Source organism: Pistacia vera, unplaced genomic scaffold (genome assembly GCF_008641045.1).
Source record: "Pistacia vera cultivar Batoury unplaced genomic scaffold, PisVer_v2 Contig277, whole genome shotgun sequence".
NCBI classification, from domain to species: Eukaryota; Viridiplantae; Streptophyta; class Magnoliopsida; order Sapindales; family Anacardiaceae; genus Pistacia; species Pistacia vera.
In genome coordinates, this window is record NW_022196087.1 from 39,104 (window position 1) to 55,076 (window position 15,973).

At 35.9% G+C, this 15,973-nt stretch overlaps 3 protein-coding genes across 4 annotated transcripts; 1 reads left to right on the forward strand and 2 right to left on the reverse strand.

Annotated features, from left to right (window-relative positions):
- Positions 1 to 2,759: 2,759 nt before the first annotated feature.
- LOC116133960 (BTB/POZ domain and ankyrin repeat-containing protein NPR1-like) lies at positions 2,760 to 6,463 on the forward strand. Its single transcript, XM_031419622.1, has 4 exons — positions 2,760 to 3,716; positions 4,183 to 4,930; positions 5,737 to 5,940; positions 6,076 to 6,463. The coding sequence occupies exons 1-4, from the start codon at positions 3,207 to 3,209 to the stop codon at positions 6,342 to 6,344; spliced, it is 1,731 nt and encodes a 576-aa protein (XP_031275482.1). The 5' UTR covers positions 2,760 to 3,206; the 3' UTR covers positions 6,345 to 6,463.
- A 679-nt stretch (positions 6,464 to 7,142) lies between these two features.
- On the reverse strand, positions 7,143 to 9,565 carry LOC116133881 (heat stress transcription factor A-2-like). 2 transcript variants are annotated; one of them, XM_031419551.1, is made up of 3 exons: positions 8,950 to 9,565; positions 7,643 to 8,514; positions 7,143 to 7,548 (listed from the first exon to the last, which is right to left on the reverse strand). In XM_031419551.1, the coding sequence occupies exons 1-2, from the start codon at positions 9,478 to 9,480 to the stop codon at positions 7,663 to 7,665; spliced, it is 1,383 nt and encodes a 460-aa protein (XP_031275411.1). In that variant the 5' UTR covers positions 9,481 to 9,565; the 3' UTR covers positions 7,143 to 7,548; positions 7,643 to 7,662. The 2 variants fall into 2 exon arrangements, with proteins under 2 accessions (XP_031275411.1, XP_031275409.1); XM_031419549.1 differs by having other exon boundaries at positions 7,143 to 8,514.
- A 2,836-nt stretch (positions 9,566 to 12,401) lies between these two features.
- LOC116133945 (5'-nucleotidase SurE-like) lies at positions 12,402 to 15,591 on the reverse strand. The gene is made up of 10 exons (XM_031419610.1): positions 15,214 to 15,591; positions 15,015 to 15,109; positions 14,834 to 14,901; positions 14,703 to 14,746; positions 14,467 to 14,544; positions 14,224 to 14,377; positions 13,342 to 13,494; positions 13,119 to 13,229; positions 12,834 to 12,899; positions 12,402 to 12,750 (listed from the first exon to the last, which is right to left on the reverse strand). Exons 1-10 carry the CDS (start codon positions 15,504 to 15,506, stop codon positions 12,658 to 12,660), a joined length of 1,155 nt encoding a protein of 384 aa, XP_031275470.1. The 5' UTR covers positions 15,507 to 15,591; the 3' UTR covers positions 12,402 to 12,657.
- Between the last annotated feature and the right edge of the window lie 382 nt (positions 15,592 to 15,973).

Below are 15,973 nucleotides of genomic sequence, written 5' to 3' on the forward strand. Positions count from 1 at the left end.
ACCCCCAAAGATTCACCCCCTAAAAGAAAGCCCATTCTCCGTTCGACCGCCCACAAACACCCACTGTTATCACATGGTTATCTACAAAACAGAAAAAGGAAAGTAATGGAAGGATCTTCCTTACCTCTTGGGTGTGGGGATTGAACTTTCTGCTATGAACATCAAATGCACACCAACTTGAAGGATGGAAAATCTGGTCTCGCGAAAGCTTCTTGCTTTTTCTGAAAGAGTGAGTGTTGCGACATTGCTTAAGGTGAGCCTGAGATTTTATAATGGAGAAAACAGCGATTGGTTTTCCCGAAGCCAAGCGATGTTTGGGCAGAAATCATCTCTCACCGTTGATCGCGACCACGTGTCATCAATCAGCCAGAAGGAGTAGCCGCCACGCTTCGAGAAATTCAATTGTCGCTTCTCTCCGTTGAAATAATCGAGCGACGGCTCATTTCCCTCCTCCACATTAAATGCGCTCTCATCCGTATTTAATGCCTTGATAAAGAATGTCGTTTCAGCATGACTTGCATTTAATGCGTATGGCTGGCACTTATTGCACACAGGACACGTTTGTCAGAATAAAGGGTACCTAATTAATGGATTAGCTACCAAGCACAACGAATAACATTTGAAGAGGTCGTTAGAACAGAACACTCTTCGTTGCATGTCAGTTGCGGAGCGATGTGATTCCTTGCCTTCAACAGAAATATGCTAAGTATAACCAGATCGCGGGCATCGGTTAAGATAAGAGGTGCACTGATATGACATTGAATAGGGTCTGATCCAGGTCGTCAACCTTGCAGAAGGAGACCATATCTGGTCGTTCATAGGAAAATGTGTTGCGACCTCCTTGTAGCCAGGTCGGATCGACCAGGCGTCATTCGGGACATATCAAATCAAGGCATAATTGTGAAGTTCTCAAGGTTCGATTCTCAAACCTTAAAAACTAGGGAACTTCTGTTATGCCTGAAAAAGTAGGGCTGACGCGGAGTCTTGTCAACATGGGGTGGTTAGAACTTAGGAAGGTTCTGCAACCGTTCAGACCCGGCCATGTCGCATAATGACGCAAGTGGCATGCCACAGTCAGTGCAGTGGGTAGGTGTCAGGTTAGCGGATGGCTGGAAATCGTCCACGTGTCCAATCCTTGCGAGAGTCAAGGAAATCACTCGAGCAGGTGAGCAATGGGACGTAGAGAAGGATTTGCACGGTACCCATCCACTTGCAGAGTTAGTAATCATTACCTTAGTTTATCCTACTATAAATAAAGGTCTTTCCTCTCATTTGCGGGATTAGCTAATTTTCCTCTAGAATAGCTTACTCTCTCTCTCTCTCTCTTGTATTCTCTAAACTGTAACTCAGTTTGTTGAACGCGACCTGACCTTACTCATTAATACAATATTAGTGGACGTAGGATTCGCTTTTGAGCATGCGAACCACTTTAAACATTGCCTTTCACCCATTATTAAATTCAATCCCATCATATCACGTGCGACTTCTAATTCTCTTTAATATTTCTCATGTGCAAATAGTTTGTGTCAAAATCAAGCATCAACAAAACAGGACACAACTTTTGCTTGAAAGGAGGAAGTTGACGTATTATCCTCTTTGTTAGCATTGCATAATGTATTGTTTATTAGTAGAAATGCTGCGAGTCGCCGTATAAGACTGGTATCACATTCTATAGTTAGTTACCCTTTTCTTGATACTTATGATGAATCACTTTTTGGTAACATGTCATTTTGCTTCATTATTTAACACCATTCTTTTTCCATTCAATGCCCGGTGGGCCTTTTTCCATCTTCTTCACAATCTTCCTTCATTAACAATACAATACATATTTGACCCTTTTCCACCTGATTCCATATTATTTAAGAACCCTTGGCGTTCTAGATACTTTCGTAATAATGAAGCTTTACATCAAAATAAATTAATTTATCACATTCTTATTTTATTGTTTAACTCCTCCACTAATAACTATGAAAATATAAAAGTAAAAAGCGAATACCAATGAGACTAAATCTATTATTATTATTATTTTATTTTTTATGATAGGAGTATCCAAGTTAATTTATACACATCTAACTAATTTTTTAGGACCCTAAAACTATTAATCAGATAAAAGTTCTAATGTCTTCGAATGAGATCATGAAAACTCGAATTCGAGAGACCATATTAAACATTCTCCTTGCTCTTTTATCGTCAAGAAGACTCGAACTTAAAAACCTATATTAAATTCTCTTTTACTCTTTTACTATTAGGTTACCCAATTATATAATTGAGATTACACTTATTACGACAGTGTGTTTTATAAATGTATAATCAAATAAAAGAGAACCTTTCACATTTCTGTTGAAGTATTTTTTAACTTTGTCTTAATTCAAATATCAAGTAAAACTGTTGGTGGGTTGAAAAAGTTTCTTGTCGTCTAGTCTCAAATCGACCACGGTATCGTAGTGGTTCGGGCGGTGAATGAGTTGTCGACTCAAAATGGATGAGATCTAAGAATGGTTCAAGGGGATAGAAACAAAAATCAGAGACTTTTTAGATTAATGAGAACGCCACACCACAATTATTGAAAACTAAAAAACAAAAGTAATGGCAACACTCAATGACGAAATTAGAAAACGGCCGCAACTCATTTTCTGCTCCATAAACATGCAAAAGTTCGACGATCCTGTAAACCAACTAGTATTTTATTTTATATCATAATTCAATCACTAGCAGATATTTTCAGTAATCGAAAGATTGAAAGGTCAAACCCTTTGAGATAACATTTCACTGTAGCCGTCGGATCAGATCACATGTCTGAAAAAGACACAACAAAACATGTCAATATTAGATTAGGACCAAAACGATGAAACTAAAGACAGCTTGATTTCTTCTGAAAGAAGAGCAGAAACAGCAAGTGGAAGTTGGAGCTTCCTGCTGTACGGACGAAATTCCGGGAACTCATTATGTAATAATGACAAATTTTAGCTTAACAAAAAGGAAGCTTTCATTTCAGTTGATGCTTTTTAATGGCAATCTTCGTCACCCATGTTACTATTCTTTCTCTTTCTTTAACTTCAACTTGCCGCATCCCATCCACGGCGTTTCTTCTCTCTCTCGTACACCCTATTTATGAATATTTATTGGTGGGTGTTTTTATCTCTTCGATTTGATCATATAATATAAGTTATAGACATTTCCAGCTCAGTTTTGGATGGATAATAAAAATGGGTTCTCGGATTATCAGTAACAACAGCAGCACATGTTGTATAGTTGCAGCCAATACCGAAACTTTCTCTTCATCAGAACATTTAAACACCGATATCTCGGCTTTTCGTCTTCTCTCCAGGAACCTCGAGTCAATCTTTGAATCACAGGATTTCGACTTCTACTCTGACGCCAAAATCGTGCTTTCAAGCGGGCGTGAAGTTTCGGTCCACCGTTGCATTCTCTCGGCGAGGAGTCCTTTTTTCAAGAATGTGTTTTGTGGGAAACAAAAAGGAGCCAAGTTTGAGGTGAAGGAGTTGGTGAGAGATTATGATGTGAGTTTTGATTCACTGGTTGCGGTTTTGGATTATTTGTATACTGGGAAAGTGAGGGCGTTGCCTAAAGGTGTTTGTGCTTGTGTTGATGATGGCTGCTCGCATGTTGGCTGTCGGCCAGCCGTTGATTTCATGGTGCAGGTTCTCTATGTGTCTTTCACTTTTCAGGCTCCTGAGTTGGTGACTCTTTATCAGGTGAAAATTATCTTGCTTTCATTTTTTAGTTTCTGTTTCATGTCTTCTCCACTTTTTATGTGTTGTTTTTGTGTAAATAATGGCAGTAATTTTAAAGCATTTCAATTAATTTGAAGTTGCTTCATCAAAATGGTTTTGGCGTTTTGCCTGCTTCAGATACAGAACATCCCCTGTCATGTTATTATTTATCTTCTTTTAATGCTTCATATTGATGTTAAGCAAAATTCTTCATGAATATAAATTTGTCTAATAACTTAATTGAATGTGAAATATTCAAATTATTTCAGATAAGGATTTGATATTTTCTTGTTCAATTGAGGCTATGTTGGTGTCTGAGTTATTATAACTTCAACTTTTTCCCATATAGAGAAAACAATTGTTAAAACTTCAGCTGCCGATATTAGGAAATGGCTCTGGCACTATCCACTAATTTCTTTTCTGAATAATTCTGTTTCTTTGATTGCAGAGGCATCTACTAGACATTCTTGACAAGGTTGCTGCGGATGACATCCTGGTGGTTTTGTTTGTTGCCGATAAGTGTGGTAAAGGTTGTGAGAATCTATTGGCAAGGAGTATAGAGATTATTGTCAAATCTGATGTTGATACTGTAACTCTTGATAAAGCCTTGCCCCAACACATTGTTAAACAAATCATGGATTCACGTTTAGAACTCAGCTCAGGAAGACCAGAAAGCTTCAATTTTCCGGACAAACATATAAAGAGAATACACCGTGCTCTAGATTCAGATGATGTTGAATTAGTCAGAATGCTATTGAAAGAGGCAGAGTCAAATCTAGATGATGCATATGCGCTCCACTATGCTGTGGCATACTGTGATGCAAAGACTACAACTGAGCTTCTTGATCTTGGACTTGCTGATGTAAACCACAGAAATTCAAGGGGCTACACTGTGCTGCATGTTGCTGCAATGAGGAAGGAACCCAAGATTATAGTATCTCTTTTGACAAAGGGAGCTCGGCCGTCAGATCTCACATTGGATGGTAGAAAAGCACTTGAAATCTCAAAGCGGCTCACTAAGGCTGCAGATTATTTAACCACTACTGAGGAAGGAAAATCTTCCCCAAAAGATCGGTTGTGCATAGAAATATTGGAGCAAGCGGAAAGAAGAGATCCTTTGCTCGGAGAAGCGTCTCTTTCTCTTGCTATGGCTGGTGATGATCTTCGGATGAAACTGTTATACCTTGAAAACAGAGGTAATTTCCGGTTAAGTTCAAAACTTTTCTTTTACTATCATACATTAGAATGACATAGGCCTTCTTAATGTCTAGATTACACTTTTGAAAGCTTATTCTGGTGTTCTTTTAATTTCTTCTTATATCCTTGATCTTTTTTCAAGTGTTTATTGATATCACTAAACAACCTTGGTGCTGGAAATTGAACAGAATTGTTAGTCCTAACAGAATTTCCTGCAAACAAGTAGTCCAAGATTTCTTCTCATGGAAATTATTCTGTCTCTTTCTTTCCTGCATTCTTTGTCAATCTTTTCTCTGGCTTAGTTCTATGATCAGCTAACTGTGACAATGACTCTACCTTCAGCATTTTAAAATATTCACATCTGCATACTTGTTTGTGTGTGGTTACCTTTAAAAACTATACCTTTTCTTGAGAAAACAAATATTTCTGTTAGGTCATTTGTATATTGACATACAATTGGTACTGCTTCAGATCTTAATGTGTGTACCTGGGAGGCTGGGAAGAAAAAAAAAAGTTGAAAGAGATTTGAGTTGATTTCCCCTTGTTCATTTTTTCTCCCCGCTTCCTTGAGATAAAAAAATAATAATAATAATTAAAAAAAAATGAAGAAGAAGAAGAACAGAGGTACTAGGAAATAGATTCATCTTCCTTTTTCCATCAGGTTTCGAGTAGCATGTTAGTGTTAATAATTAGGTTAATTTTTTGGCATGACGTCAAACTCATTAATCAGAAAAGGGTTCTTTGACATTTCTTGTTTTGAACCATCTCATGATAATTTTTCTACTGTTGGACCTCATATTTTCAGTTGGACTGGCAAAGCTTCTATTTCCTATGGAAGCAAAAGTTGTAATGGATATAGCCCATGTCGATGAGACCTCTGAATTTACATTAGATGTCATCAAGTATAAGAATATGGCTGCTGCCCACAGGACAACTGTGGACTTAAATGAGGCACCCTTCAAAATTCAAGAGGAGCATCTAAATAGGTTCAAAGCACTCTCTAGAACCGGTAGGATGCTTTCCATATCTCTGCATCATATAATTTTTGCTTCCTCAAACACCAGAAATTGTTAGAACATATAACTGGTTTAACTCACGAATGTTTACAGGGTTAGGACTGATTGTGTTGCTTTTATGTGAGCAGTGGAGCTCGGGAAACGCTTTTTCCCTCGTTGTTCAGAAGTACTGAACAAGATTATGGATGCGGATGACTTAACTCAGCTCGCCTGTATAGGGAACGACACTCCGGATGAACGATTCCTGAAGAGAACAAGATACAAGGAACTTCAAGAAGTTCTATTTCAGGCATTCAATCAGGATAAGGAGGAGTTTGATAGGTCTGCTATATCATCTTCATCCTCATCAAAATCTGTAAATTTGTTGAGCCATAATGCTGGTAATGCTCACTCATAACGATGCTTGGGCCTAATGCTGCCTTCTTGTATCATATACTTTCAACATTTTTCTTTTTCCCCTTTGCTAATGTACTAGTGCTACACAAAAGAATCAACGTTGCAGGCGTTCAAAACCAATTACTGTAAAACTGCAATTTTTGTTTTTTCTTGATAACAAATGTCCGAATATCAGTTTATACGTATTTTAATTAATCTCTAAGATTTATTGAATAACATCAAATAAATCTTAATGTTATTTGTAGTAAATAACTCAAATGTTTAAACTCATAAACTTTTAAGGAACGGAGCAAAACTCCTTTGCCAACTTTGTGGTTATCCATATGCAATTCTTGTTAAAATCATGGCAACAACATCTGGATCTTTGAATGTTTCCATAATTCAAACCCTGTTTTTCTCTGTTTAGTCTTTGACTCTTTGCCTTGTAAGGCAACTAACAACCACACCACCTTATCTTAAAACAACTTTTAGTCACATCACATCTAAAAACCTTACCCAAATCAGACCCCCCTGGGCCCCCACCATATCCGAACATAGCAGCTCTACGTGTGTCCACAAAAGCGTTGCCACGTGGCATGGCTTTCAAAGCACATGTATTTTCCTAGAATTTTCTAGTCAGCCAGCTGTATTAAGTATTATTAGTATAATTATCCACTATGTCCCATTTTGGGAAGCATACAACATATCAATAATCAAATCCTTTCTAAATGTTACTGCACATTGTTGCTAACAATTAAAAGTTTAATAGAGGTGATTAGCAATTTTCAGGGAAATATTAAGCTGTAGGAGACTAAAGATATGAAGCACGGAATAAGGCTCTGATATTGTCATTTCAAAGAAGCAAATTAAAAACTCTGCAATTGAACCCAAACCCAAAGATATACCACTGAAATTATTCACACCACAGTCAGTATTTGAAGGACGTAGAGGAAGCCTAGCTAATGTCATATATGACGGTATAACAACAGAAATTTTCACAACCTAAGGCAGCAGACAAACAGTGACAAAGGACTGTACACTAAAAGAAGAGGTGAAAAAAAGGGAAGATTTTATGAACATTAGGGGAATAGACCATAAATCCCTTGTCTTGAAATATGGTCTAAAATATGTATTCTCTTACTCCACCTGAAATTTTCAACTGGTCTATGCAGAGCCATGCATGCACTTCATCTCCAGCTCGTCACCATTTTATCAGCAATGGTATCCTACACGGTACCAATGCATGCATACTCATCAAATTATTAACTGCATATGGTATTAAACCTTATGCGATATAAAGAAAAAGCAAATGTAACATACCAATGAAATGAACAAACGCATCAAAGCATCGGTCCAACACAACCATGCTCCACTAGCTCAGTTACATATCCAGGCCAACTACAGGGCTTCTCGATCAAATTCTCCAACTCATGAAATATCTGAGTGTCGTTAACAGCCAGTTCTTCATCAACCATATTTTCAAGAACTGAACTGTCCCCAAGTAGGCTTCCCACCAACACGCGATATACAGATGATGTATCTTCATCACTTGTTTCACTCATCACATTGCCCTTCAGATCCTCAATATGATTGCACAATTCATTTTCACAATCCATAGCACCAGGGAATGGAGCCTCTTCAATAGTATCAGTAATTACAGTACTACTGTCTGGTAACATATCAGTGAGCTCAGATTGCATTGATGCCAATATTTCCTGAGCTTGATTTCTACAATTGACACGGTCAGGCAAGTTTTCAGTCTCTTGGGCTGCAAGCAATCTCCTTCTCTTACTAATTTCACCTCCATCAAGCTCTCTCTGTTGCTTTCTCTTCCGAATTAATTGTTGAACGAAGTTGGGGTATTTGGCTACTTTGGCAAAGAAACTCAACATCTGTTGCTGCTTACACTCTGCACATCGTACACGTTCCTCAACCGCAGTAATTTGATTCTGTGAGTCCTCTTGTTGCTGTCTCAGTTTCAAAATTTCCAATCTCAATGTACTGTGATCATCCCTTAAACCTTCAAGCTCAGCTTCCAATCCAGATTTGGTCAAATCAATACAAGTTATTACCCCATCTTGTTGTTTGTTAAGTCTACTTCTTCTTTTGATGCTTTTAAGCAAATGCTTCTTCCCTCCCTGAAACTTCTCATTTGCAAATTCCCATCTATCCGAATGAATCTTCCTAAAACCCTGAGATACAATTTTTGTCACCGATATTAAAAGCATATCCAAAAGAGTACTGAAACTCATATGAAAAACCAAAAAACTAAAAATTAATAAATGAATAAACGAACACCAATTTTCAAAATAAAAAAACTCATACACACAATAAAATATTTGTAAAACACAGATTCTAACTTACATCACTAACAATATAGTACAACTCCCACATGAATGATAACTACAAATAATTAAAACCGTAAGGCAGAGTTCCTGTGATACATATTTGCTTGATTCAAGCCATTTGATTTGGCAATGGCTAAAATCAAGCTAAACAAACATTTACAAAACAACTTAACAATATTCATAATATCATATACCAGTGCCAGCAGTTATAAAAGTTAAAATTAAATATAAAAAAAAAGACATGAATTTATACTGAAATTGTGATCCTCAAAAACTTACATAAGTGTTGAGCTGGCGAATGAAGCTAGAGAAATTCTTGTGCTTGAAATACTTTGGAAGAAGAGTTTCAGAAAAGTCATGCGAATCCCAAACAATAAAGCTACTACGATTCGCACCCCACGAAACAACCGAGTCAGTCTCCGGATCCTCCACCATCTCATATATCTTCCTCAGAAACGGCGGGGGACCTAACTCGTTCAGCCCTTCCATTGGCTTCGGCAAACTCACCGATGAAGTGGAAGAAGATGACGATCCATTTGAATTAATATAACCACCGTTAATATCATCATAAACACCGTCTGCCACGTCATCATCTTCCTTCTCTTGTTTGATCATCCCCGCCTTCTCAGCTTCATCATCTTTTGGAATTTGAAAAGATGAGCATGTGTTATTGGCGTTGAGCACTGCCATTTGGTCCGGCTCTTCTTTTGCTGTAACATTTTCTGCTTTGACTATCAGTTTAGTAGGAGAAAATGACAACAAAGTTCCACCAACATCGCCGCCGTCACCGCTAACACAAGACGCCACCATGTTTTCGCTCTCCTTTTGTGAAGTGATAATTGTGAAGTTGGACACTGCCTTTTACTGTGTGAGAGATTTTATGTGTTTTAATGCAACTGAATTTTTTTTTTTTTTTTTCTTTGCTTCTGCCATTTGTGCGTAGCTCAGCTATTTTTTTATGGACTGACTCACGTAAGTTTCTGAAATTCTCTTCGGCCCCTGTTTTTGTTTGGATTTTTCACTATAGGACAATAACAGACATATCCACTGCCAGCCACGTGTTCCTATCGGTGATGCGTTTTCATACACCCGAAGTTGAATGTTATTTCCTCTGAATTCTGATGATGAAATCTATACCCTTGGATTTTTCCTTTTGTTAAAAGACACAATTGAGATACGCAATTTTCAATTCACGCGCTGTTAAGAGCGTGAGTTACGTCCCAATGGTAGGGTGTGTCGTGGTATAAGAAGAGAAAAACATTACAAAGTATTGTCATTTAATGAAGGACTCTTGGCCTTGTGTATATTATCTATGTCTGATCCAAACCTGACAATTGTTTTAAATTCAATTCTATCTACACAGTCCTTCCCAAGCAATAGTTGATTTTGCAGCGTTGGATGTGCGAAATTGGATGGTCATGATGAGCCGGTTTTTGTCGGTTCCTTTTCGGCATGTATCCCACGTTTCACTGCGCTGTCTCACTTCCACTGGCGACCCACATTGAATTAGAAACAGAGTAATTAATTTAGATATTTTATTTAATTACAAAATGGAGCGAAATATCTCAAATTAATTCAGTAAATGAAATTTCAATGAGTGTGGGCATAAGAATCGTTAACTTTTTATTACTAAGATTCTGCCACGTTTGCTGAAAATGTGATATTGTCTGGGGAGATTGCTTTAGCATTGACAAAAAGGTTCTAGAAGAGATGTTACCAGAGATTGACAAGTGGCAATCATATAAGTGAGTGGAGGTGAGTAAAGCATGTGGATGGGCTTCGTTTGGGGCTGACCATGAAGCATATGGGCCCAAGCTAAGACGTGGCCCGAACTCTTCCTCTAAATTGTCAATTTTGTTGACAAAGATTAGAGAATTTTGTAGTTCAGGCGTACGGTACCAACCCCAAATTGAAGAGATAAGGTTGTGTTAAAATGAAAAGAACCCTGATTACTTAACAAAAAAGAAAAGAACCCTGACCTCATTGGGCCACATCGTCTGCAACAATTGCGGTAAACATTAATTAAGCTTAACTTAGGCTTAGGTGAAGTTATGAGAGAGTAATTTGTAATCTGTTTTAAGTAAATTTTATAAGAATGTTATGAATATTTAAAAAAATAATAATAATAATAATCTACCAAATTTATAATTTAAAATTTTAGAATATATAGCATCATTCTTGAATATAGATTCAAGTACTTTTATTAAATTTAAAAAACGTTTAGTAAACATATTATATGCTTTCATCAAACTCTACGCTTCCACCTACACCTGAACATTTACACCATGGCCACTATAAACTACATCATATTACAATGTTAATTATTTAAATTATACAAAACAAATATCATTTTAAGTCATATTATTATTTTTTTAAATATGATCATAATATATATTAATGAGCAATTATGTTGTGTAGTTAGAGAGTTGTAATTTAGTTTGTCAGAACATCTCAAAGATTTTAAAGAATATCTTTCATATAAAGAAATAATATATTTATTAATTTTTAAATATAAAAAATAAATATCTTACTCAAATTCAATATACTCTTTAAATTTTAATAAGATATTAATGTAGTAACCTTAAATATTAAAATAAAATTGATAATTATTTTATTAAATTTTGACTTATAATCTCTTATGATATCATTCATCCTTAATAAATTTCTCTTTCTTTGTTATCTCTTAAAATCATTCTTGTCCTACTTTGTTCCCCTTCAGTAAGGATCACATTTGAAAAAAAAAAAAAAAAAAAAAAAAAGAGCAAACAAATTTTTCCCGCCCAAATAATAGTTTAATAATAATTTTCCACTCACAAACTTTTAAATTACCATTTTACTATCCAAATTTATATTTCATTTCCGATTTCAAAATCTTTGTAACCTCACACCACCATCATTCTCTTCCCCGATCATCACTCACTAAAACCAATCAAATCTTACTTCTATCAATCCTACCAATCATCGACAATTGAGTGATTAGGATTTGCGCATCTGTCCCCTCCCAAGTCAAATTCCAATCAATTCATCCATTAAAATCCAACGTTCCACCACCAAAAGACTCATCGGCTTCCCTTTTTTAAAATCTCCAACAACTTAGACTGAGTTTACTCTCTGTTCGTTGTCAAAACTTAAATTTGGATAATAAAATAGTATTTTAAAAGTCTATGAATGAGAAAGTGGCATTAAGTCATTATTGGGGTGGGAAAAAGTCGTTAACTCAGAAAAAAAATTTGTAAAATATAATTTTTACTAATTTCCGTTTAAAATATGTATTTAATTTAAAAATATAATAATGGAGTTTAGATAAAAAATTATTGTGTTAAACATTTCTATTCCTAACTATAAATTTAAGACAAGCCACTTTTGTATGATTTTTTTTTTTTTTTTTTTTGATAACCCGAGTGTCTGAACCAGTTTACGCGTACTTTAACAAATCTCCAGAGTCAAACTTTTGTATGATTCCTCAACAAATTTTGAAACACCCAATTTCATCTCTCTCCATTTATATACAAAGAAAATGAAATTAGTTATATCAATCAATAACTTCGAATGATATTTTACAAATAAGAATCTGGGTCTTATAATCGGGAGGGTCCTGACTAGAGAATTGTTATATATACGTATATACATACACGGATATTCTCGAGTCAAGAGCATCCTACTACAGTATATACATGGTTTAGATAGACTTTTAAATTTTTAACTTTTCCATTTTCATTAAGCCAATAACCAAAACAAGATCACACATCTCCCAGATAAGAGATTATTTCAAACTGAACAAGTTGTAGCATACAGAAACTGAAGCACATATAATTTACAGAATGCATGGTAACATATATGAATTAACAGACGCATAAAACCTGTATATTCTAAAAATCAATGACAGGGACTGAAAGCATCTGCTTCATAAGTTACCAAATACTATCTTGCCGAGACCATCCGAGCCACGTGAGTGGATTGATAGGATGAAAGCTTCAACGGTTCCTGCTATTTGCATTTTGCAGCAACAATCCAATCTGAAACCAAGGTTTGAATTTCTGACTGCATTGTTGAAGATAAAGAAAAGGGAGTGACAGCAACCTGTCATGCCAAAAGGTAAAGACACTAAGCCAATTGGAAAGGGGGTTGGTTCAAATACTAAAACCAGGAGCATGTTAACTCACAAATCCATCTTCAACAGCTCTAAAATCTAGATCATCATCTACATTTTCTGACTCCTTCTCCAATAACTGCATAGAAGAATATGATCACTCATCACGCATTGAGTTCCATTAAAATAACCAAAATTAATGCAAAGTAAAATGGAGAATGAGAGAGATGATGAAGCCATCTAAAAAAGTCAATTCAATTACTGATTGTCATTTTACTTCTCTGTTAGCTTTTATAATGCAATAATAATTTTAGATTAGAGGTTTTGCCTTCTACCAAACCTCAAGATTTATTTATACCTCTAAACGGAAGTATTTTTTTACTTTTTGCTGAGTATTAAACTTTCCTGCAACCCCAATAGATTCAATCTCCACATTCTTCCGATGTGAGTTCAACCGCCGTGCTGCACCCTGTAAAATTCAAAATGGATTACTTATCTGCCGAATGAAGAGAAACACTGAAATAGTGTCATTTCCACTAGAGCAACTATAGCATTTCTAGTATCAAAAAAGGAGAACTTACAGCTGCAGAGGCATCCCGACTGAGCTGTGCAAGCTTAATACCAAGGCTTTGCTGGTTGGACATGAAGTGGCCAGCTGAAGGATGTCTGTTTGCGGATGCTGCTTGCCAGCTTAGAGATGACCTACACATACTCTGCTTAGTCACCTTCAATCCCTGTCAAACATAGATTATACTTCATTACATGAGTCATACTCACAAATGGAAAACAAATACTTCAACATGGCCCGGACACTTTGGTTACCAAAAAAAAAAAAAAAGTCAACATTATAGCCAAACCAAGCCTGTTTTGCTATAGGATAATTATTACAGAATAGGAAATTGATGAATTTTTTGCAAGTCTAGTTTGACATTCTAACCCTTATTTTGTGGCACGAACCTTTGTAGGCAACAGAAAACCAAGAAGGCCATGCAACGTAAATGTTACATATTGAAACATATAATCTGTGTTTTCAAGCCTATTTCATAATTAAGAATCAAACACAAAAAAATAATAATAATAATAATTAAGCCCAACTCCACATCTACTATTACTCCTTGTCCATTCTGTCCATTGATGGCAATTTTATCCACTGAACTAGCCTACTTTGCACATATAACGATAATTGAAACAAAGTTTTTTTCTTTTCAAAGCATATCCTGAAAATAAATTTCAATTATGGAAAGTGATAAATGGCCTTTGAACTGCACCAGTTACAAATTCAAGTAAATCCATCTCACATGGATGAAAATTCATTTGGATATAAATTTATTAACACTCAAGTATATAAACATGAGAATCACTAGTTTAAAGTATATTGACAAGAAAAATAAACAAATTTTTAACGAAAACCAAAATACTTGACTCCAAATTCAAAACTGCAAGAAAAACTGTGAAGAGCAAACCTTGTTAGTTAAGGGAGTAATGGGAATGTCCACACTCAATAAGCAACCTTTTGGATAAATCCCGCTCTCAATATCTTTTACAGCTGCATATATCAATGGTAAACAGACACTGGCTGCATCTTTTAGATCACTTTCAGAGCTCACATCCTTCTTCCTGGGAGAAATTTTAACCTTGCTATATTATAGATGCTTGACAAAGTAATGTAAATAAAAGCACAAATATACTTCAAAATTGACATTCACCAGTTTAATGATAGGCAAAGCGAAGGTACACCACATATCAGGGCCTCTCTAGCTCCAGCAAAAGCCCCAGAGTAGAACCTGTATAGCCATGGAATTCCCAAAATAAATAAAACCTGAACAAATTGCTACCACAAAAATTGCGATAGCAAAATTGTGATTTAGATCACAGTTAGCTAACAGTGTTGTGATTCAAGAGCCTAAAATGTAACAAAAATGAAAGGCAGCATGCAGCTTACATCTTATGGCCACAGCTTGATCCCATGTTTATTCCGCTGATTACCTGAATTTTTTAAGATAAATGAAACCATTTACACCCCAAAAAAAAAATAAAAATAAAAACTTAAAACTAAATCAACCAACTGCATACCAAAACTGGCTTTGTCCAAGAAAACAATGCTCCAGATAAAGCTAAAGATACACAATCCGCAGGAGTCCCTAATCACAAACATCATCAATCAAAGTCAAACACATTTCCCAAATGCCAAATCTTGTAAATAAAAAATCATGTTGGCGTTGTGACTTTCAAATAAAAAAACACGTGGAATTACCAGAAACTTCAAAAGCAGTAGCGCCATTCATTTCAACTGAACTCACAGCAAGAGTCTCTCTCACCGTCACAGAATGACCTGACGCCGATTTATCCCTACAAAAAAAAACCGATTTCATTATAACTACCACATTTTCATGATGGTTCAAAATCTATAGTTCAATTAAAAAAAAAGGTAAATAGGTTTGAAGTGAACCGACGATTGAGGCGCGCAGACATGGACGTTAAACAGACAATCACGCACAAGAGCTTCGACGAGTGATGTGAGTCCAGGAGACTCTATTCCTTCTCCGTTTGTTAACAATATCACAGGCTTCTCACTATCCTTCTCTACATTAGCCTCATCGCCGTTATTTGAACAGCATTTTCCGTTTAATTCCTTGGACTTGGAATTGGACTGTTCTTCAACGGCGTCGTTTCTACTGATGAGTACTTGCTGAAGATTCGAGATCAGCGCGGGAGGCATGAAGTTGTTCTTTACAGAAGTCGTCATTGTCAGATTAGAGATTGTTTTGAATTTTGATTGGAAAAGAGTAAGATACGGAGAGAACTTGAGAGAATTGTTGCAGGAGTGTGTTATTATATTTATCAATAATATTATTCTAAATAAATAACAGTGTGTTATAAATATAAGTTCAGTGAAACAGGCGGTCCAAAGAAGTTACTGGACCGGTCGTTTTTCTGGATTAAAAGTGACAAACAAATAACAGTGTGACACGTACGATAGGGGAACAAATTTCTGATTTTTCGGTTGAATTTAGAGAGACTTTACCCCACACCTTTAGAAGTTTGTCTTCCGTCATCACCGGGTTAGGCCAAACACGTTTTGTTTTGATAGGAAAATTTTAAATTAAAATTTCCTTGAAATGTGGGTTAAGTTATGTAATTTTTGTAAATTAAATAATAAAAAAAAAAGGCAATAGGTTTAATAGGTGCTTCACTCAATCTATCACCCTAAGT

Bases quoted from the DNA above. Each gene is read 5' to 3' on its own strand.
- LOC116133881 (XM_031419551.1), bottom strand. From the start codon at position 9,480: ATGGTGGCGTCTTGTGTTAGCGGTGACGGCGGCGATGTTGGTGGAACT. The intron at 8,515-8,949 runs GTAAGTTTTTGA...ATTGTATCTCAG, and splicing joins TTCGCCAGCTCAACACTTAT to GGTTTTAGGAAGATTCATTC.
- LOC116133945 (XM_031419610.1), bottom strand. From the start codon at position 15,506: ATGACGACTTCTGTAAAGAACAACTTCATGCCTCCCGCGCTGATCTCG. The intron at 14,747-14,833 runs GTATGCAGTTGG...TAAAAAATTCAG, and splicing joins CTTGGACAAAGCCAGTTTTG to GTAATCAGCGGAATAAACAT. The intron at 12,751-12,833 runs GTGAGTTAACAT...TTGGCATGACAG, and splicing joins GAGCTGTTGAAGATGGATTT to GTTGCTGTCACTCCCTTTTC.
- LOC116133960 (XM_031419622.1), top strand. From the start codon at position 3,207: ATGGGTTCTCGGATTATCAGTAACAACAGCAGCACATGTTGTATAGTT. The intron at 4,931-5,736 runs GTAATTTCCGGT...TCATATTTTCAG, and splicing joins GTTATACCTTGAAAACAGAG to TTGGACTGGCAAAGCTTCTA. The intron at 5,941-6,075 runs GTAGGATGCTTT...TTATGTGAGCAG, and splicing joins CAAAGCACTCTCTAGAACCG to TGGAGCTCGGGAAACGCTTT.